Below are 24,230 nucleotides of genomic sequence, written 5' to 3' on the forward strand. Positions count from 1 at the left end.
GCAAATTTGCTAATGTTACTTTGAATCCTTCCATCTAAATCATTGATGTATATTGTAAATAGCTGCGTTCCCAGCACCGAGCCTTGCAGTACCCCACTGGTCACTGCCTGCCATTCTGAAAGGGACCTGTTAATCCCTACTCTTTGTTTCCTGTCTGCCAACCAATTTTCTATCCATGTCAGCACTCCACCCCCAATACCATGTGCCCTAATTTTGCCCACTAATCTCCTATGTGGGACCTTATCTAATGCTTTCTGAAAGTCCAGGTACACTACATCACTGGCTCTCCCTTGTCCATTTTCCTAGTTACATCCTTAAAAAATTCCAGAAGATTAGTCAAGCATGATTTCCCCTTCGTAAATCCATGCTGACTCGGACCGATCCTGTTTCTGCTATCCAAATGTGCCGCTATTTCATCTTTTATGATTGACTCCAGCATCTTCCCCACCACCGATGTCAGGCTAACTGGTCTATAACTCCCTGTTTCCTCTTTCCTGCCTTTCTTAAAAAGTGGGATAACATTAGCTACCCTCCAATCTTCAGGAACTGATCCTGAGTCTATAGCACATTGGAAAATGAACACCAATGCATCCACGATTTCTAGAGCCACTTCCTTAAGTACCCTGGGACACAGACCATCAGGCCCTGGGTATTTATCAGCCTTCAGTCCCATCAGTCTACCCAACACCATTTCCTGCCTAATGTGGATTTCCTTCAGTTCCTCCATCACCCCAGATCCTCTGGCCACTAGTACATCAGGAAGATTGTTTGTGTCCTTCTTAGCGAAGACAGATCCAAAGTACCTGTTCAACTCATCTGCCATTTCCTTGTTCCCCATAATAAATTCATCTTTTTCAGTCTTCAAGGGTCCAACTTTGGTCTCAACTAATTTTTTCCTCTTCACATACCTAAAGAAGCTTTTACTATCCTCCTTTATATTCTTGGCTAACTTACCTTCGTACCTCATCTTTTCTCCCCGTATTGCCTTTTTAGTTATCTTCTGTTGCTCTTTAAACATTACCCAATCATCTTACTTCCCGCTCATCTTTGCTACGTTGTACTTTTTCTCTCTTTTTTATACTGTCCCTGATGTCCCTTGTCAGCCACACATTCCATTGTCAGGCACACATTTATTAATTTTAACATGTGGAAATCAATGCCTCCGATTCACTTGCCTTGTAAGCTATACAGTTCGTTGACACTGTTCTGCCTGGTGATGTGATGCCAGTACGCGCTACGAGGAAGTGTTATCGTCATTAGTGTCATCTCCTCACTCGGACTGGATTGCAGCTGAAAGACAAAAACGATGTTGCTTCAGACATGCCTGGAAATCAAACACAAAATAACATTTTCAGCCAAGCGAACCTTTGAAAGAATGCTATGGATGAAATCATAAACGTAACGCTTTAACATGGCCTGGTATTTCTATAAATCGTTAATTAGACTGTAGGATGAGAGTGCGGGAAGTGAAAGCAATTTTCACTTTTCCCCCAGCAACAGATGTATGCCGAGGCTAGATCTGGCTGCTCCCTCCTCGTACCTTGAACAACACTGTTAGTCCACACCAATAATCACTTACATTGCCCGCTTGCAAAATCACTCGACCACAGAACGGAGCCCTCTAATTAGTGCTGTGGTCACAGGAAGCTTCTGTTTACAAGGGTAATACATTTTTTAAATGTTAAAGGTGAGAGTGGTTCATAGGTGTTTATGCGAGCATAGAATTCTTCGTAATCTTATGTTATGAAGAACTCTATGCTCCCAAATACAAATTCTCAGAAATCTCAAATGAAAACAAAAAATACTGGAAACAGTCGGCAGGTCAGGCAGCATCTGTGGAACAAGGAGCAGAGTTAATGTTTCAGGTCAATGATCAGCATTGAAAGTGGGAAAAGTTATAAGTAAAACAAGTTCAAAGCAGGCAAGAAAAGGGGCAAAGAGAAAGAAAGGAGGCTCTACAATGGGGCAGAGGCCAGTCGAGAGCAAATGTCACGAGGGATGGTGGGGTTGTCGTAAAACAAAATATACTTCCAGGGAAGGGGTGTATATTTAGTGGGAGGTGATGAATGAAACTGAAATGATGAATGTGAACAAAAAATAGACTAAATACTGGAAATGTAAGATACAAAACTGGAATTCTGATTATCTGAAATTGTTAACTCGATCTCGAGTCTGAAGGCCTTAACCTGCTTAATGGGAAGATTAAATGCTTTTTCTCAAGCTTATCTTAAGCTTCATTGGGAGAGTGGAATAATCCATTGAAAGGACTGTCAGGTGGAAGTGGGATGAAGAATTAAAATGACAACAAACTAGAAGCATTTAAAAATGTTGGGTTGGGTCTTCCTGAATTTACGCCGAAGGGCCAGAGGTAGATTATAACATCAGGATGATTTGCAACTTGGAAGGTACCTGCATTGTGGTATTCCTGTGCACCCACTACCCTTATCCTGCTTGGTATTAGAGCTCACTGATTTGGGAAAAGCTGTCACAGTAGTATGCAGTGCATTTTGTAGATGGCATATACTGCAGATATTGTGTCTTGGTGGTGGAGGGAATGAATGTTTAGTGGTTGATCAGGCTCCAGCTAAGTTGGCAACATTATCATAAAAGGTGCTGAGCTTGTTAGGAGTTGTCAGTGCTGTACTCATCCACTCAAGTATAGAATGTTCCATTATGCCTTGCAGAAGGTGGAAAGACTTTGGGCTATCATGAGGTAAATTACCTGATCCCGCAGCCATCATATTTTGTGGGGCTGGTCCATTTGAGCTCCTGGTCAATATTGAGTCCCACGATGGTGGGAAGGATTTGGTGATGCTGATGCCATTATATGTCAAGGATCGGTGGTTACATTCTCTCTTGTTGGAAACGATCAAGGTCGCTGTTCATATCAATTGCACATTTGGGTGCCACAGTGGCCAGTGCCAGAGACCCGGGTTTGATCCTGACCATGGGTGCTGTCTTTAAGGAGCTTGTACATTCATAAGTACTCGGAGCAGAATTAGGCCATTCGGCCCATCGAGTCTATTGCACCATTCACGTTTTCCACGTGATCTGTGTGGGTTTTCTCTGGGTGCTTAGTTTTCGTCCCACATTCCAAAGATGTACAGATGTGTTGGTTAATTGGCTTTGGTTAAAAAAAAAATCCTAGTGTGTGTGTAGGATAGTGTTAGTGTATAAGGATCACTGGTCAGCATAGACTCGGTGGGCTGAAGGGCCTGTATATATCTCTAAACTAAACTAAATTTAATTAGATTGCTTGCTGGAACTGATTTCTGGGTAATAAGTGTCAACATGGGCTTTCCTAGATTGTTGGAATGTCACCTATTATAAATACAGGAAGTAGACACAAAAGCTGGAGTAACTCAGCAGGACAGGCAGCATCTCTGGAGAAGGAATGGGTGTCGTTTCGAGACCCTTCTTCGACCCAAAATGTCACCCATTCCTTCTCTCCAGAGAAGCTGCGTCCCGTTTAGTTACACCAGCTGATTGTGTCTGACTTTGATTTAAACCAACATCCGCAGATCTTTCCTACACATAAATACAGGAGAGTTTTGCTGATACATGAAATATGCAGTTTGGAGTCCAAATCTCTGTCGTACTGCCAGCACAGGGAACCAAATTTTGGCGAGTGGGATATTTTAGTGCCTTGAGTGGAAGAGGTACTGCTCTGTTTCTGCTCACTGGTCAAACCTAATAAATAAATAGAGGCATGGTAGGGCACCCCTGACCCTTGGAATGCATATCCTGGTTAACCACAAGTGTAGGAAGCAGTGTCAGCTGGAACTTGTGTGTCAGTTCACTTTGTCGTGGTAGTTACCCAATGCTGAGGGTTTTGTGGCTGGGACGTTCCAGGAAGGGGCCGGCCCACCAATATGCAGAATGACTGCCAGACAGGCAAACAGAACAGGCAGGCTTTTCAGGAGACCCTTAAGAACATCCTGTTCTCTACCTAATGGTCAGTTCTGAGTAGTTTCAGTTTTAGTGATACAGCAGGGAAACAGGCCCTTCAGCCCTGCAATTCTATACCAACTATCAATCACCCATTCCCGCTCGTTCAATGTAACCACACTTTCTCATCCACTCCTTGCCCACAAGCGGCAATTTACAGAAGCCAATTAACCTACAAACACGCATGTTTTTATGTTTGTGTGTGGTCTCGTGGTGAGACCACACCTGGAGTATTGTGTACAGTTTTGGCCTCCTAATCTGAGGACAGACATTCTTGCCATAGAGGAAGTACAGAGAAGGTTCACCGGACTGATTCCTGGTATGTCAGGACTTTCATATGAAGAAAGACTGGATAGACTCGGCTTGTACTCGCTAGAATTTAGAAGGTTGAGGGGGGATCTTATAGAAACTTACAAAATTCTTAAGGGGTTGGACAGGCTAGATGCAGGAAGATTGTTCCCGATGTTGGGGAAGTCCAGAACAAGGGGTCACAGTTTAAGGATAAGGGGAAAGTCTTTTAGGACCAAGATGAGAAAAATATTTTTCACACAGAGAGTGGCGAATCTCTGGAATTCTCTGCCACAGAATGTAGTTGAAGCCAGTTCATTGGCTATATTTAAGAGGGAGTTAGATGTGGCCCTTGTGGCTAAGGGGATCAGGGGGTATGGAGAGAAGGCAGGTCCAGGATACTGAGTTGGATGATCAGCCATGATCTTATTGAATGGCGGTGCAGGCTCGAAGGGCCGAATGGCCTACTCCTGCACCTATTTTCTATGTTTCTATGTTTCTATGAAACATGTAATTGAAGCAATATAGGATAGTGAAATACTGGGAAGGTTCTATTGAAGTTAATACTGGAAAACATTGGCCAGAAACAGGGCCAGGTGTATTGACTCTACGGGTATAAAGTGGGCACCTGTGGAAGCACAAATACTCTGCAGAAATTCTGTTTAAAAGACTCGGGCACAAGGGGTTAGCTGGGACAAACCTATGAGCAGTGTGCAGCTACATGTAGAGCTCAGAAGGCAAGGAAGATATTCCCAGTGGCTCCATTCAGGTAATGTCAATGATTCTTATGCTCAAACCAAGCCGAAGATAATGCTCCAGGTCTTCCAATCAAGTTAAGGACAGTACTCACAGTGGCCAAAATCAATGATCTTTGTGGGTTAAACCGAGGCAGTGATAATGTTCCCAGTAGTCCCCCTCAATACAAAGACTGAGGTATGGAGAGAAGGCAGGTACGGGATACTGAGTTGGATGATCAGCCATGATCATATTGAATGGCGGTGCAGGCTCGAAGGGCCGAACGGCCTACTCCTGCACCTATTTTTTATGTTTCTATGTTTCTATGTCTTTGGGATGTAGGAGGAAACCAGAGCACCTTTAGGAAACCCCATGCGGTCATAGGGAGAATGTGCAAACTTCATACAAAAAGGACCCGAGATCAGGATTAAAGCTGGGTCTCTGGCACTAGGAGACAGCAGCTCTACCAGCTGTGTCACTGTGCTGCCCCTAAGCCACTGTGGCAGTATTGCGGCGTGCATCCTGAATCAAGACTGTAGTATCACCAATAGCTCTGATGAATGAGGAGAGAGCAGAAAGATCAAGAAACTAATAATTTTAGATGGATTTATACTTACTTGTAGCTCTGAATGCATCCCCTAGGGATGAGCACTAATGGGATCCGTGCGAAGAGAGATAATTCAAGCACTAGATGTATAAGGATGTGATACTGAAAGCCTGCCTGACTGTCGTTGCACATTGCCAGAAACCTGCTTCACGGCTCTACCTTCTGCTGATGCCCTCCAGGTAGTGTCTGGCCCATAGTTTGGTGAGGGCAGCCTTTGTTAGACAGTCCCAATCTTGCCAGTTCACAGCCTGCCTACACCTCCTGAAAGCCCTCTGCATCCTCCTCACAACCCACAGCACGTCAGAGCTTCATATTGCCAGGAAAATTGGAAATATTATACTCGATCTCTTTATTCAAATCACATTCTGATAGATTATGAGCATCTAGGAGAACCCCAGCACAGATATCATGTGCTACTTTGTTAAGGAATTTCAAGTACCACGCATCAATTAGTGTGTTGTTAATTATCCTGCTTTTATAATCTCAAAGCATTCCAGCAGATTTGTCAACACATGATTTCCTTTTCATGAATCCTTTTCATTATTCTTAAACCTATCATCATTTTCCTTCACCAATCCCTTTGCAATAAATTCCAGCATTTCCCTACTACTGACGGTGGGCTAACTGGATGAAAGGTCCAAGATTTCTTTGTCACTCCTTTCATAAATAATAGGATTATATTAGCTAATTTTGAATCTGCAAGAACCACTTCAGAATCTGAGGAATTCTGGAACATAATAACCGGGCATCAGGCACCTCCACAGACTGATCCTTCAAAGCCTAGACTGTCGGTATTAAGCCCGGGAGATATAATACATTAAATCCCATTCATTTCTATGGTTAAATCTTTTATTCATGCTATATTTCATTAAGTTCTATACCTAGATTCAAGGACTACAGTAAATAAGACCAGAACAAACAATCTGTTGGAGGAATCCACCGTGCCGAGCATCTGTGGGGGGAAACAATTGTTGATGCTTCGGGTCAAAAGCTTGGATCATAATAACCATGGGAAAATAGCCATTGTGAGAGAAGAGGAAGAATGGTGAGTCAGAGGCCACTAAGTGATGGGGGGACCAAGCTGTGGTGAAGAATTAGGGGCAGATCAAGCCAGGTAGGGGACGGAGAGGAGTGGAGTTGGGAGACAGAGGCAGGTGGTTGATAAATGGACACAGACAAAGATGAGGCAGATGGTGTCAAGTATGGGGAGGGAAGAGTGAATGTGAAGACTGTTAGGTAGGTGATAAGCAGGAACACAAAAGGCTACCCGTGCTGGAATAGAAACATAGAAACATAGAAAATGGGAGCAGGAGGCGGCCACTAAGCCCTTCGAGCTAGCTCCGCCATTCATTGTGATCATGGCTGATCGTCCCCAATCAATAACCCGTGCCTGCCTTCTCCCCATATCCCTTGATTCCACTAGCCCCTAGAGCTCTATCTAACTCTCTCTTAAATCCATCCAGTGATTTGGCCTCCACTGCCCTCTGTGGCAGGGAATTCCACAAATTCACAACTCTCTGGGTGAAAAAGCTTTTTCTCACCTCAGTCTGAAATGGCTTCCCCTTTATACTAAGACTGTGGCCCCTGGTTCTGGACTTGCCCAACATTGGGAACATTTTTCCTGCATCTAGCTTGTCCAGTCCTTTTATAATTTTATATGTTTCTATAAGATACCCCCTCATCCTTCTAAACTCCAGTGAATACAAGCCTAGTCTTTTTAATCTTTCCTCATATGACAGTCCCGCCATCCCAGGGATCAATCACGTGAACCTACGCTGCACTGCCTCAATCACAAGGATGTCCTTCCTCAAATTAAGTCTGATAAGTCTTTTTCTTATTGAGTCCACACACAAGATTAGAAGATGTTCAGCCAGAGCTGAACACACTCCTCGGCATCTGCATACAATGGTGTGTGTCTTGTCACTTCTTGTGCTTCTTGTGCGTGGTGATGGAAAGATTGGTGGAAACAGGGCCACGTGAACGCTCTTTCCTTGACCCCCATCTGATAAGTAAGGAAGGTGATAATAGGGGAGGTGAAGGCCAGATGCAACCAGAACCACGGGATCGAAAAGGGGTGATCAGAGCTGGAGGGTTGGGATATGGAAAATGGAGCAAATTTTTTTTTTTCCGGAGCTCCCGCGGCAACAGCTTCATCCGCTGGACTGGAGGGCGGCAGCTTTGGCAGCTTCGACCACCCCAGGCCGTGGAGTTTGAACAGGCCCATTCGCGAAGCACGGTTGAGCCGCGGGACTGGCTTACTTATCATCACCCGGTGGGGTCACAACATCGGAGGCCTGGATTGCCTCAGCGCAGATGGAGAACAAGGAGGGAAGAGACAAAGACTTAAGATTTTTGCCTTCCATCACAGTGAGGAGGTGCCTGGTGAACTCACTGTGGTGGATGTTAAATTTGTGTTTATTGTGTGTTTTGTTATTTTATTCTATGTATGACTGCAAGGCAACGGAATTTCGTTCAGACCGAAAGGTCTGAATGACAATAAAGTTTCCAAGATGCCAAGAAATTGATAGGATCAGAGAAGGATCTGATGAATGGAGAGAGGGAGTGTAGGGAAATATACCAGACATTTACCTAAAATTAGAAAATTCATTGTTCATATCATTTGATTGAATGCAACCCAGGTGGAATATGAGGTGTGGTTCTTTAGTTACCATTAGGCCTCACCCAGGCAGTGGGTAAGGTTGACAAATGAACAGGTCGATGTGGGAATGGTTACTTTCATTTCACTGCACATCTCGTATGTGTATGTGACGAATACACTTGACTTGACTTGGGAAGAGGAATTGAAATGGCATACAACTGGGAGCTTAGATTGGCCATTACGGACTGAGAAACAGATATTCTGCAAATGGGCCATCTTGTCCGTGCATGGGTTCTCTGATGTGGAGGAGGCCACATCAGGGTGCATCAAATGCACTAGACCTGGTTGGCTGAAGCTTTCTGCATTCCTGCAATCCTACTGTTTTGGATGATGAATATCACTAGCATTGAGGATCTATTTTTATATTTTCCCCAGTGATTTTCCATTATTTCCAAATGATAAATAAAGAGCAGTGTAACCTCACAATCCAAGGCCAATTTCATTGAATATGTCCAAAGAAACCTCAAATGTAAATTTGACCAAGGTGTCAATTAGATCCGCAGCGTCTTGTTTCTAAATTGTTTCATTGCACACACAATGTTGCCATCAAGATTCTTATTGGGACTGCCTCTTTAAGGTCTAAGTGTCACAATTCAGTCAGCAGATTATGAAAAACCTTCTTGGGAATAGATAATCTAGTTAAATCACTACTGTGATATTTTGGTGCCATAGATCCTTGTCTACTTTGCTACTGAAAATATTTCCTCTGTCAGTTTGCTCTTTAGTTCGCTGGGCGTCAGGTCTTCATTTTGTATGTATCCTTATCTCTTCCATGGGGTCACAGCTTAAGGATAAGGGGGAAATCCTTTAAAACCGAGATGAGAAGAACTTTTTTCACACAGAGAGTGGTGAATCTCTGGAACTCTCTGCCACAGAGGGTAGTCGAGGCCAGTTCATTGGCTATATTTAAGAGGGAGTTAGATGTGGCCCTTGTGGCTAAGGGGATCAGAGGGTATGGAGAGAAGGCAGGTACGGGATACTGAGTTGGATGATCAGCCATGATCATATTGAATGGCGGTGCAGGCTCGAACGGCCGAATGGCCTACTCCTGCACCTAATTTTTATGTTTCTATGTTTCTATGTTTCCATGGCAAAATACTGGCACTGGTAGGAAGCTTTATATTATATTTCTAACACCCAAGACAATTTTCCTATTTTGGATGTACCAGTGTTCAATGAAGTTCCTTCACTCAAGTTTTCTAAATAGATTTATTGATGTCTTGTTTGTCGGACTTGATTTGCTTGCGGCAATTCCAATCTAACCCGGAGATCTTTCAACTTTCATTTTTTTCGACTGCAGCTACTTTCTGAGAGAACAATTCAAGCTTGATTCTCAAGCCCCAGGGTGTTATTACCATTAGTTTGACAGCCATATGATTGGCAGTGTATTCTCTCCTCTATTTCTTGAAATTGTATACATCAGTAATCAGCTTCTTTTTTTTTATTCCACACTGCGATATGTTGCAATTTTCTTTCTTGATTCACAAGATCTTTTTTCAGTTTAATGCATTTTGCTTGTTTGCTTTGGCAGATGCCATTTCCATAATGATGTAGTTGTTTGACCATCTTTCACAATCTTTCTTCACAGCCTGATAGCTTCCCATGTAGTAGTATAAATTTATATTTCAAATTCTTTTTCACTTCTTGAGATTACATTTGTCATTACTAAGCTTAAAGATTTTCTCTGATATCCACAGCCTTTTCCTGATTTGACCCTTTTGCAAATGTCTCTTCTGCAAATGTTCCTGTTGTGCAAAATTTCACCCCATGTAATTTTGCAAATCAGTTTCATAGCTCCACAAGGATATGTTTATACTTTATCAGTTTAGGATTCTTTTGCTGTAACTCCTAGTCCCATCGCAAGGGAAACAAATGAGCTGAGACAGAAGTCCCCAAATCAGAGAGGTATATGAAGGATAGATGCAAAGTACTGGAGTAACTCAGCAGGTCGGGCAGCATCTCTGGAGAAGAAAGGATGGGTGATCCGTAAAGAATATGCAGGAGGAATTGTGTGGAAGTAGATTTGTATAGCAATAGGCATTTACCCAGCGAAATGGAGCTGGGGTCGTTTGAAGAACTCTGGGTGGTGGGATCATAGAGAGGATCAGGGAAGATGGTTGGACTAATGATTAAGCTTTATGGGAGGGCAAGGAACCATACAGCAAGCAAACAGGCCCTTCGGCCCAACTTGCCCATGCCAAACATGATACACCATCTACACTAGTCTCACTTAGCCGTGTTTGGGCCATATTTCTCTAAATCTTCCCTGTCCATGTATCTGTCCAAATGTATTTTTAATTTTGTGATCGTACCTGCCTCAACTGCACCCTATGTGTGGACTGTTGCCCCTCAGCTTCCAATTAGATGTTTCCTCTCTCTCCATAAGCCAATATCCTCTGGTTCTTAATTTCCCTACACAAGGTAAAATACATTGTGCATTCACCCTATTAATTCCTTGCATGATCTTATACACCTCTGTAACATTACCCCTCATCCTCCTGCACTCCAAGGAATATAGTCATAGCCTGCTCAATCTCTCCCTATCGACTTTAGCAAGTTCCTGTCTAATACCAGCAAAGTTTGCCTTGCCCCAATTCAGAACTTGTGGGCCTGCCCTGTCTTTATCCATAACTATTCTAAAGCTAAAAGAAAAGTGGTCGCTGATTTAGTCATGTGATTTAGTCCCTGTGGGTGATGTTTCCTTTAAGAGGGTAAACCCTCTGGCCCAGGCAGTGTAATTAGTCATGTGGTAAAAACCCTTGTGGACTAACTGGCTTAACTATTCAAGGATAGCTTAACCTTTTCCTTCTGGGGTACCAGGGTCCCATGTACTTCAAAAGGGCATTTATCGAATAAGTGCCCAAGCAGAACATGGTGCCTGCCTCAATGACAACTGTTACTTAACACATACGTTCACCGTAATGAAGTACTTCAGGAGATTGGTTATGGTGCAAATCAACTCCTGCCGCAGAAATTACCTGGATCTGCTTCATTTTGTCTATCGCTGTAACAAGGTAACATCAGATGCTATCTCACTGGCTCTCCACTCTGTTCAGGACCATCTGGATAACTGGAACACACACATCAGGCTGCTGCCTACATTGACTACAGCTTACCGAACAAATACATCACTAAGGTCCAATACTTGGACCTCGGTACCTCCCTTTGCAGATAGGATCAATGTCTTCAATCAATGGGGATCGGTAACAACATCTCCTGTAAGATGGTTTATTTTGGTAGTCAATAGACAATAGACAATAGACAATATGTGCAGGAGTAGGCCATTCGGCCCTTCGAGCCAGCACCACCATTCAATGTGATCATGGCTGATCATCCCCAATCAGTACCCCGTTCCTGCCTTCTCCCCATATCCCCTGACTCCGTTATTTTTAAGAGCCCTATCTAGCTCTCTCTTGAAAATATCCAGAGAACCGGCCTCCACCGCCCTCTGAGGCAGAGAATTCCACAGACTCACCACTCTCTGTGAGAAAAAATGTTTCCTCGTCTCCGTTCTAAACAGCTTACCCCTTATTCTTAAACTGTGGCACCTGGTTCTGGCCTCCCCCAACATCGGGAACATATTTCTTGCCTCTAGCGTGTCCAAACCCTTAATAATCTTATATGTTTCAATAAGATCCCCTCTTATCCTTCTAAACTCCAGAGTATACAAGCCCAGCCGCTCCATTCTCTCAGCAGAGGGACATTCTCTCAGCATATGACAGTCTCACAATCCCGGGAATTAACCTTGCAAACCTACACTGTGCTCCCTCAATAGCAAGAATGTCCTTCCTCAAATTAGGGGACAAATTAGTCACAGTACAAAAACTGCTAAGGATGTTTTAATTTGCTGCTGATGCTGCTTTTGAAACACAAAGCATTAATAATGGTTGAGAATTAAAGGTAAACATTTAATAACATATTACCATTATTTCAGTAATATGAATGTGGACTGATATGGTCTGTAATACATCCCAGTCACTTGAATGTTATTGGGTTCACAACATTAATAAAGTTGGCTATATTTTATTGTGGCATTTATTCCCAGCATCACATGCTAAAGAAATGACTGACCTAAATATTTCACTATTCTTTCAGATGCCTTATATTAAGAATTATTCCCCAGCTGAGAGAACAAAGATGTGATTTCCAAAAAGGTATTTCACATTTCCAACATGAAAAGGAAGCTGCACAAGAGCAGTAGAGTCCAACTACTTAACCATGAGGCTAATATCAGAAACTCACCGTGCACAAAGAAACACCAAGCTCGATCCGTTCCATTACACAAAGCCGCAACTTTGCACTGCACAGATGCAGAGCTTCAAGAGGGATCCTTTTTAATACATGCCATAATCAAAACTTAGTCCACATCAAATTCCCTCAGCACCACTGTCAAATCATATGCATATAAAGGCACTGGTATGTAGATATAGATGCAATATCTAATAAGCGTATTAATTATGATATTCCACATATACCTTTCAAACAAAAAGCTATTCACAGGCCTAAATCAGAAACATATCTTTCATTGAATCTGAAGTAATTGTTTAAACATTTTGATTCTCAGTTACGATAAATGCATTGGAAAGCAAGCAAATATTTTCTTTAGCTGGGCAATTGATGTGTTAAGATTTCATTATTTCTCTGTTAAAAAGGCAGTGCAATTGTATGCAAATGTCACGCAGAATGAATACAGACACAGAAGGAATTCGAAAATTACATTGCATTTTCTCTGCGACTAATTATGTACCAGTTTCTGTCACATGCCGTTGTGAGCTGCAGCTCTGGGCTATGCAAACCAGATTCAAAAGTGATGTGACACTCCATTTGAAACAGGGGCAGTAAAAGACCAATTATTGCAGCAGCTTGTCGGAGATTTATTGGCTTCATCGAGGCTAATACAAGCTTTTGAGCTTTTAGCTTCAGTTTCATTCAAATCAAGAGAACTCCTGCCAATTGGGTAGAGCTAGGATGATGCAGAGAGATTATAATTTTATGAGGAATAAACAGAGCTTCTATCAAAAAGCTTCTGTGCACAGACAGAGGTGACTATTTTGTGGGAAGAAAGTGATAGATCCTGCTAACGTTGCAAAGGTCTGAAATGGGTCAAATTCAGACGGTGGAAAATAATGCAAACATTATTCATTGAACAATTTCTCATTTTATTATTTTTGCTGAAACCCTTAATAGAAGGTTGCAAGTTAATTGAAAGAACAGTCAGCCTGTCAGGTAATTAAACCGCAAAATAAATCACACGTTGGCAAGTTAGAATATGTTTAATTAATAAAAACTAATGGATATATGAAATGGAACCATAGAAACAGCTGCTTCACCAATTTTCAAACCAGTTATTTTCCGTCAAAAAGATTTTGCTGTGAAACGTAAGGAGATATTGCTTTTATCTTTCAATAGGCATCTCTGATAGAGGCATGGAAAAGATCCAGGATTCAGAAGCAGAAGCCAGCCTGCGCTTACACAGATGGCCAGAGAGAAGGATTCACCAAGAAGAAAATGGGATTTATTTTAGTTCACTAAGATAGTTTGTGTGGAGTAATTGACTTTGTGTCTAATCTATTTGGAGAGATTTATGTTATGCAGATGAGTTTGTTATGTACACCAACTTGTCTAATCATAATTGCAGAGACTTGGGAATCTTGTCTGATCAGTATTAATTAAATCTGCTTGCGTGTTTAACAATAATAGTGTGTTCAGAATATGGGGGCCAAATTCATCCTTAGTGATAAATCTGTGCTGAAGAATATACCACCAGTTTTGGTTGCATTCTGAGCTCAGGCACTAAAGATATTCTTGCACATATCTGGCGACTAATGGTAAGTATTGCCTCAATAAATACTAAATAACAGTCTAAACCCGCTCTAATAACTAATTTTGAAGCATTACATGTGAAAGGATGAAATGTTTCCTTTGTTGTGGTTTTGTTAATATATATCCACCTTTACTAAATGGGCCTTATCTATCTGAATCTTGGTTGGGTGGAAAGTTATGAATGAAGCAGGGTCAACTGTGTGCCGCAATCACACAATGAGAAAAGTGGCTAAGTAGTTTAGAGTAGCATAATTCTGAGAGCATTTTTTGGGATATTATCAGTTTAATGCAGAGTAGGTCATATTTAACAGTTAATTAATATTTAATTCAGAGATTCTTTACTCATGTCTGGCTCCAAAGCTAATCTTTGCATACACTACTGTACATTATGTGGGAGAGTGAGGAGAGAGGTTTTAATATACAGGTGCACCCTTACTGATAGGTCCAACCTTCACTGAGTTGTCTGTATCAACTTATTACAACATGATTTTGGAACCTCTGATGGTTTTCAATGAAAGATACCTTCCGCAAGAAAATTAGCACGAAGGACTAAATGCCCAAATCCAACAAGGGTTTTCAACAGAGGTTGATCCCGAGTCTTTCATAAATTGAGCATTAATTCTCCAACAAGCCTTTTGCTGTAGCATTGGAGGACTGTTCCAAATCTAATGTAAAGTAATTTAAAACGCTCATGTCATATTTCACTACTAGCCCCCATGACAAAAAGCTCAAGACATTGAATTATTTTCATTGAATGATGCTGAAGTCTACAGGGTACCTACCCGTGTTTTCTTCTCAATCTCCAGCATCAGTTGCTCATGTTGTTCGGCGATGGCCAGAGTCGCTGAATGCACCTTCTGATAGATGTTCTCTCCTTCCCGTGTCTGAAATGTAAAGAGTCCCTCTCCTGTATCACACATTCTGTAAATGACAAATGCAATAGTTGTCATAGCTTGCATCTTTGTTCTTTCAAATAAACTAAGGCACTACTGAAGTTAAACAAAAGGAAGAATATTTTACTAATTGAATACTTAACTCTGAGCATTTCAGATTGGTAGCTATTTGATACCTCATGACAGTCTGTTTCTCATCTCAACAGTGATGATGGAAGATTGAATGGAAATATATTGACCCAGAATTTATGGGAGTAAGGCAATGTAGCAGCATACCATGTTTATTAGATTTATGCCTTAATCCCACAGCTCAAGAAATACATGAGGCACATTTTTTAGGAAGTGCAAGCTAATAACAATATGTTAATGCCAACGAGCTATCAGAGAGCTTGGTTGGCAATGGCACCAATTGTCTTGGTCTTCAACCAATGCAACTTAATGATAGAGATACAAGGAAAGAAAGCAAAGTAAGAACCACAAATAATACACAGAAAAGAAAATGAAGAAAGAGAGATTGGATTTGGCATTAAAATGCAAACTATTTGCTTTGGAGCACTTTACCAATCTATATAAATCCTCCGCCAAGTTATGACCATAATTCATCTTAATACATTCTGTAAAAATCATTAATGCATATCCATGAAAACATCTTCATGGCATTATGAACAGGAAATGTCACACATGACATCGTAATCATCTATAAAAAGTAGCAGGGCACCTTGCCAGAGATAATCATTTTTAAAAATTAAAGCAATTTGTCACATCATCGATTCCATTTCCCTTGTCCATTTTCTGCTTGAACTCCACCCAGCCTCGGCTAAAAGTGGACTCATCTACTTACAGGTCTCTTTCTCCACAATGCTGCCTGACCTATTGAGTATTTCTAGCTTTTTAGGTCTTTGCCAAAGAGTACATTTGTAGACATTTGTCACTGGACATAACATTTATTAATTTTATTAGAATGGATATTTTGTACTTTAAAGTGAAGAACTTGCTTGTGGCCTGGCTGTTCAGTACCTTTTACAGTACCATTGACATGTTTACTGTTGCCTGATAAATCGTATCTATGAGATCCCTGGTTTGCTTACCAAACTTGATCATACACATGCAAGGTCTGCAAAAATTCTAAAGAGACAAATTAAAAATGAGAGAGATCATAATGCACTGTTGCTGTTAGTACAACTTCTCACTCTGCTTTAATATCCCCACCAGTTAAAACAGAATGACAGAACAAATAGGAGTGCTTTCACACAGATTACACAATGCAGTTAGAAACATAGAAAATAGGTGCAGGAGGAGGCCATTCGGCCATTCGAGCCAGCACCGCCATTCATTGTGATCATGGCTGATTGTCCCCTATCAATAACCCGTGCCTGCCTTCTCCCCATATCCCTTGACTCCACTAGCCCCTAGAGCTCTATCGAACTCTCTCTTAAATCCATCCAGTGACTTGGCCTCCACTGCCCTCTGTGGCAGGGAATTCCATAAATTCACAACTCTCTGGGTGAAAAAGTTTTTTCTCACCTCAGTCTTAAATGACCTCCCCTTTATTCTAAGACTGTGGCCCCTGGTTCTGGACTTGCCCAACATTGGGAACATTTCTCCTGCATCTAGCTTGTCCAGTCCTTTTATAATTGTATTTGTTTCTATAAGACCCCCCTCATCCTTCTAAACTCCAGTGAGTTCTAAACTTAAGTTCTCGCACTTAACTCATTTTTTAAAAACTGGCAAAGTTCATAAAGATTGAGAGAGCTATGAGAAAAGAGGCAAAAGAAACACTTGTTATTTTAATTGTATTCAAGGTTTCAAGCTCATTTAATTGTCACATGTACCAGTGAAATTTGAGTTACCGTACAGCCACACTAAGTAAAAAGCAACAAGACGCGGAACCACATAAAAGTTAACATAAACATCCACCACAGTGAATTCTACATTCCTCACTGTGATGGAAGGCAATAAAGTTGAATCTTTTTCCTCAGTTGTATTGATATAGTATGCAAATAATCATGTTCGATTAATGTCGCAGCGCAACGAATGGTTTGGCAATTCATGAAAAAAAAATGCATGAACAGATTTAACAACTTTGCTCTCTCATCTTACTGATTAATAACTGGATTTTATTAGGTTACTTCTGTGAATAATATTATAGTGATACTGTTACTATAGTAACAGTTTAGGTGTAACGTATGAAGAGTATATTTCTATCCACTGCCAATGTCACAATAACAGATCTGAAAGTTGTAGCATAACAAGCCCGATATTTTAACATGAAATAACAATTAGGCTAATTTATTTAATATAAAATATAGTTACAAGTTAAATAATGAATGTACACAAAAATGCTGGAGAAACTCAGCGGGTGCAGCAGCATCTATGGAGCGAAGGGAATAGGCAACGTTTCGGCCCGAAACGTTGCCTATTTCCTTCGCTCCATAGATGCTGCTGCACCTGCTGAGTTTCTCCAGCATTTTTGCGTACCTTCGATTTTCCAGCATCTGCAGTTCCTTCTTAAACACAATAAATAATGAATGTAGTGGGTTAACATCATCTCAGGGTACCATTTGAAAATGATTCATTAACATGATTGGCAATTTTGGTCTCAGTTGACTAGCTTAGATCAGACCATTATTAGTGCATTACTCACCTAATGTAACCTAAGGTGACCTTCATACATGTGGCAAAGAATGCGAAAGGCATTTAGCCTTAAGGGGAAGGTACATGAATTCTCTAGGCAGGAAACCTGAGGCAGTAGCACAGATCCATAACACATAATCAAAAATGAGCACAAGTAATATATAATAATGGATTTTTTCCCCCCCAATATTTAAACATTGTTAACTTTTGAGCAAAGAAGTTAGAGCTTACAAAAGTTGAAAATGTGCTAATAGGCTGGGTAAATGGACTGTGTCTCTTTTAATGTAATGATCCCAAAATATGTTCAGGTTTTCCTGTGTAATCCTTTCCCATTTATTTATAGTGCATAATATTCATTTTAATCTAGCTATAATAGATTGGAATGGAGTGGAATAGTTTATTGTCACATGTGACAAGGCACAGTGAAATTCTTTGCTTGGTATTCAAATAGTCGCCGCATACGGCGCTGACTTGCAGCTGCCAACATTTACTCTCATCACTAAAGTATCGAGAGCCCGTCTTATTTTTTTTTTTTTTAATTTTATTATAAGTAAGTACAATAATGTGGTACCTTGTAGATACCTAATATATATTGACGTTACATTTTATGTACAACTTCGTATTTTATTTTAGCAGTAAAAGAAAGAAAAGAACGAGAATAGTAGAAAAATAGAGAAGTGCGTGATACCGAACAGTGAGAAGAAGGAAAGAAGAAAAGAGAGAAAATAGAGAGAGAAAAATAAGAGATAGAAAACAGGAGATTGAAGGAGATATAGCTATTTATTATTCTTGACCACCCTTCACCCGATCCTGAAACAGTTAATTTCTACGGTTATGTTGCACAATATGCTTGTAAGAAGTCGATAAATGGAGACCAAATCATTAAGAATTGGTCTGCTTTGTCTGTTAGGAGGAGTCGCATTTCTTCAAGATGTGAGGTTACCGACATGTTTGAAATCCACATTTTCAACGTTGGTATGGATGTATTTTTCCAAAATTTAAGTATGTTTTTTTGCCGTTATTAAACCATAATTAAGGAAAGATTTTTGAAACATATTCAGTTTATTCCCATCTTCCATTGATCCGAATATAATCATTTCAATGTTAGGGTCAATATATTTTAAAGAGAGCCCGTCTTGGCACTTGGCCGGCTACTGCAGAGTGTTGCTACTTCTAGGATAGATTCTGCAAAGGTCAGAGAAGGCATTGAGAATATTCTGTGTATGACGACTGAACGAAGCAGATGAAGCCTTCTGGTTTTGAATATGGAGCTTGGCTGACCTCTGTAATGCAGCAGTAACTAGGAAACTGTGAGACGTGGTATAGATCAGCGGCAGCTGCTTGGACTGCCTGTGAATGAACTTGATCTTGAAGAGCAAAGCAGCTTGGGTACTTCAAGGTTGCTGAAGATGATATATTTTAGTAAGGACTGTCCAGGTGAAGCCAAGCCTGTGTAGATATTGTTCTTCAGGCAGCTAATCTATCAGCATAGGTCTGTAAACATTCAGGTTGAAGCTGGTTTGTGTGATAAGCCTTTAATGCCTCTTCTTGCATGCTTCCAACAGCTTCCTGTAATGCTTCAAACAATTATTGTCTCTCTCCATGTTTGCCTGCAAAATAAGTCTTCCAAATGATTTTAAATGAATATGGCTGAGTTAATCTTACTGGAGCAACAGGGCTCATAAAATTGCATTGCTGCATCTGCAACCAACGACAGAACATAATTTTGTTTAAATCCTTTGGAAGGCTGACCAGATTGGGATGAATCAGATATTAGCTGGAATGCTGAATGAAAAACAGATTCATTTAACGCAGAGAGGACCAAGAAATGATTACTAGAGATAATTAGCCCAACTGTACTTTACTCAGAGAGTGGTAGCTGTGTGGAATGAGCTTCCAGTGGAAGTGGTGGAGGCAGGTTCGATTTTATCATTTAAAAATAAATTGGATAGGTATATGGATGGGAAAGGAATGGAGGGTTATGGTCTGAGTGCAGGTAGATGGGACTAGGGGAAAATGAGTGTTCGGCAAGGACTTGTAGGGCCGAGATGGCCTGTTTCCGTGTTGTAATTGTTATATGGTTATATGGTTATATATTCCAGTCAATCAACAGCAACTTGCTATGGGGGTGGGGGGAGGTGTTGGTAAAGTCACGCGGAGATGCCCATTCTGACCAGATAGCTTGCTGCCATCAGGATAATGAGGCCTGAATGCCAAATGTGGCCCAGGCTTTCCACTGCTATTTGGCAGGAGGGCGGCCTACCCACTGTTCTCTGTCACATGCACAGCGTTACATTCGCTCCACTATGTTTATATTAATGCAAGAATAGAATAGAAACAATGTGAATAGAATTCATATTTTAAGTTACAATTATGCCTACAATGGTTGGAAAAGCAGTAATTATATGTGAGGACAGTTCGGCTTTTATTCTCCTTGACTGAATGTATTATCAGGTACATTTAAATAATTTTTATTCATAATAATACAAATAATAACTAGAGAAGGATAAAATAAAATCTCAGAGGAATGTTCGCTAGAGTATAGTCAGCTGTCCAAGAATAGAATTTGGGACATTATTAATTCTTTCAAATGAATTGTATATAAAACATTACATTTTCATGTCAATCAATTCCGAATATTATCTAATTTAATAAATATATTCTAAGCAATTCAATTTCTTCTGTGTCTTTTCTGTTACTATATTCACTAAACAATCAATTCTGCATGCTTCTTCTTCTTCTTGCGTTTGAGGCAGGAGAGGTTATGTAACGGCCTCCGGGTGCTGTAGCCAGTTCAATGTGCTGTTGTCAAGGGCCGTGAGGTCTACCCCTCCACCAGGGGGTGGAGGACAGTGCAGCATGCTTCAAAAAACATAAGAAAATAGGAGCAGGAGTAGGCCACCAAGCCCTTCAAACCTACCCCGCTATTTAATATGCTCATGGCGAATCTGTTCTAGACCTTATCTCAACTTCAGTGGGAGGGCCCTCATAACCCCGAGCGATCAAATATTATCTACTTCTTTAAATACTCCCAATGATCTAGTCTTCATCTCCATAAACTCCAGATAATTCCAGAGATTTACCAATTTTTGTGAGAAGAAATTTCTACACACTAAGTTTACATGTCAACTCTCTAATCTTATACCTGCATCCCCTGAATTGAGACTCTCCCATTAGTGGAAACATTTTGATATCTGCTCTGTCATGCCCCCTAGGTGGCATATCTCAATAAGACCAGCCCTTATTCTTCTAAGCTCCAAGCAATATAGATCTAATTTCTTTACCCACAAGTGATGGCACAAACCGCTTTTTTCAGATATGTGTTTGGTTGATCTCTTTTGAACTGTCTCCAATGCCAGCATGTCCCTTCTTAAACAAAATACAATCATTTTCAGTCTGAAATACATATGTTTGTTTTCCCCTGAGAGAGACTCTGTCAGACTAATTCATTATATATTCTGTCACACACTAGACTAATTCATTATAAATAACATTTAATGCTTTCATTCATACAGATAAAACGTTACACAATATTCCACAAGCCACTTTATGATGAAGTCATTCCGTTTGTATCCATATTCCTTGAAGCTGTTTCATATTCTCCCCTGCACTCAGACTCCCAACATTACAATACAATACAATGAACTTTATTTTTCCGTTAGGTTGAACATCATCAGCAAGATTTAGAAATATGACATTTGGTCCTCTCAACTTATTAATTGATCAATGTACTTACTCATGACAGCCTTGCAACCTGAGAATGATTTATTCCCATCTTTTTTTAATCATGTTATTACCCCCATTATCCACAATTACAACTGTTCTACATTGTTGACCAACTTCCTGTGTAAGAACCATTGAAAAGCCTTCCAAGGAAACAAATTCATTACATCCACTGGTTCTATTCTAGTCAAATCCTCAAAAACCATTTGGAGATTGGTAAGCACATTACAAAAACTACTAGATAGACAAAAATGCTGGAGAAACTCAACGGGTGAGGCAGCATTTATGGAGAGAAGGAATAGGCGACGTTTCGGGACAAGACCCTTCTTCGGACCCGAAACGTCGCCTATTCCATAGTTGCTGACTCACTCGCTGTGTTTCTCCAGTATTTTTGCCTACATTCGATTTTTTCCAGCATCTGCAGTTCTTTCTTAAAGTCAATAACTACCATGATCTGTTATTACATCTTTCATTATCGGTTTCAGAATTGTCCCCACCTCTGAGTTTCGACCAATGTTAACAGTACTATGACTGCTCCTCAGTATCCCTACTCCTTTGAAACTAACATGAAGGAAGAAGGAAAAGATACCTACCCTAGTGCCCAACTTTAGTATCATCTAGCCTTTGACATCAGTGAAGGGAAGGAAAATAACACTATCCAATCTTTCCTAAAGAAACAACACAGACAACCTATGATGACTATTGGGGCGAGCTCCACTTTAAAGAACTGAATTTGAATTTGAAAATACACATTCCTCTGCAGTTTGGGGGAAAATACTCACGTTGTGTCTAAATTGAGTTATAAATGAATTGATTTGAAAAGGCCTTAAGGGATATAGTTTTAGAAATTGTTAGAGAATTGACTGATGACTTGGCATTCTTCTCTTGTCTCACCCATAGGAGGATAATCGAAGATGGGACGGTACTATTTAGTTGCTATCAATAAAGGGACAGACCCTAGCGGATATCAGGAATTAAGACATACCCTGGAAAGGTAAGGTGGTAGTATAAAATGATGAGGTAGACTGAAAATGAATGAGTTCCCACGGAAAGTCAATACTAACCATCCAGAAATTACTCAGTGGTTAGGAAACTAGTATAAGAGAGAACCCCTATGGACTGAGTGCCGACATACTAAGGAAGAAATACTGGAGGAGAAGTCTATTGAATTAGAAGGAGAAACTTAAATGGATGTTGAGATATCAGAGTCGATGTATTTGACGGGTGGATCTAAATTGTTTAACCCTTGATAGTAAAGTGGCTTCTACGATCAAGGTGGAAAGAAATTGTCCCTAGAATTGGCATTCTTAATTGGATTTATGATAAAATTGACAACATGTAGAAATTGCTTGATTAACTTTGAACAGCTGGGAATTCCACAGGAATTGGAATGGAATTGTGTTATCAGACACAATACTGTGGAATGAGATGGACACTGAAATTTAGAATATTAAATTGAAGGCTGAGACTGAATTTGGTTGAATTGAAACATTCATCATGGTTTGCTTGAATTAAGAGTCACACCTGTAGGGAAATTTGGACTGAACCCAGCTGATATTTATATGAGAAACCATCAGATATACATATTATAACTGTGTGAATATGGAGAGAGCTGATTAGTGTTGATCCGAGGATAGTAAAGATATATTATAGAACAGAATAGTAATAGGAGTACAGTGATAGTAGAATATGATAGAGCAAAATAGTTAAATGGAAAAGGGATAGTAATACAGTGAATGTATGGGAAAGCATTAGTACATGAGTGGTAACTTGCTTTGTTCCAAGTTTTTCAGGAATTATAGGTTATGGGTTCGACTATGGAAAGGGATGGAATAATGGGCAACAACCCAGATGGAGGGAATTTGCACACGAAAACTTGGGAGATGAAGACTCATCAGACGGAAATTGTGAAGCTACGCCCACGAAAACACGGGAAGCTTGACAAGATTCTGGGACGAAACATCATCGGCTGGTTGTTGTTAATAAATGGAGAATGTAATAGACACACATATGAATATCTGGTTATCTGATTATCTGACTATTTGGTTATCATAAATGATGGTCTATCATATATCATAAAAGGAAGGAATGTTAATTCTTGCTAAATTGGAGAGGCCAGGACACTAAAATCGATTAAAGGTTTCTGGGCTGCTAGGTCATTTGGTCAATTTAAATGTGCCTTCTGCAGAAATAGGACAAGCTGCAGAATGGTGCCAGTTTGTCTAGAGCCTAGATAAGAGCTACAGGAAGAGAATACGAACATCTGCAGATCCTGACAATTAGGTACAAATTGCATAGAATGAATTGGATGAATGCAAACCAGACATACACATTGTACATACTGTTGCAAAGCTTTACTTTGCTAGATGTTGATTGGATTAAGTATTAAGACCTGGCCGGTTTTCTTGAATATTTGGGAAAATGTTGCTATGTTTGCTTCCTTTCAGAAGCTCCGTTTGAATACATTGTATTACTTACTGTATTATTGGGTTAGGGAAATGTCTATCATATACTGTGTTAATCGATATCCGTTATTGGACTGTATAGAGACCACCCCCATGTGGTCTCTATACGACCCCTCAATGTTCGGGGACCTATAAAAGGCCACTCCCACGAGGTACTGTGTCGATCGATCTTCTGGGAGAACGTTTAGGACTGCGTAACCTTCTGGAGTGTCTCTGCTTGAACGAGGCTAAAGAGGGCTTGGCCAGGTAGATACGAGGATCGAACCCGCGGTGGTTAGGTATAGTAGTGGGAACTGTAATTGTGTTTTGTCAAAATAAAGTTTAGATGCGCAAGTGCTTGACTCAGTGATTTTTTACTGAAACTAGACTGGGGGAAGCTTAGAACAAGCTATTTATAACACCACAACTGATGCAATCTCTCTGGCTCTCCACTCTGCGCCTGACCACTTGGAAAA

At 40.5% G+C, this 24,230-nt stretch overlaps 1 protein-coding gene across 1 annotated transcript in view; it reads right to left on the bottom strand.

Moving 5' to 3' along the window:
* The window catches only part of dok6 (docking protein 6), a 487,069-nt gene that overhangs the window by 44,525 nt on the left and 418,314 nt on the right, over nucleotides 1–24,230 (bottom strand). Inside the window, exons 6-7 of the mRNA XM_033018929.1 lie at nucleotides 14,843–14,981; nucleotides 1,176–1,290 (exon numbers count right to left, since the gene is read on the bottom strand). Of these exons, the coding sequence (XP_032874820.1) occupies nucleotides 1,176–1,290; nucleotides 14,843–14,981 (254 nt within the window). The remainder of the gene's footprint in view (nucleotides 1–1,175; nucleotides 1,291–14,842; nucleotides 14,982–24,230) is intronic.

The sequence above is a fragment of the Amblyraja radiata genome, chromosome 4 (assembly GCF_010909765.2).
Source record: "Amblyraja radiata isolate CabotCenter1 chromosome 4, sAmbRad1.1.pri, whole genome shotgun sequence".
NCBI classification, from domain to species: Eukaryota; Metazoa; Chordata; class Chondrichthyes; order Rajiformes; family Rajidae; genus Amblyraja; species Amblyraja radiata.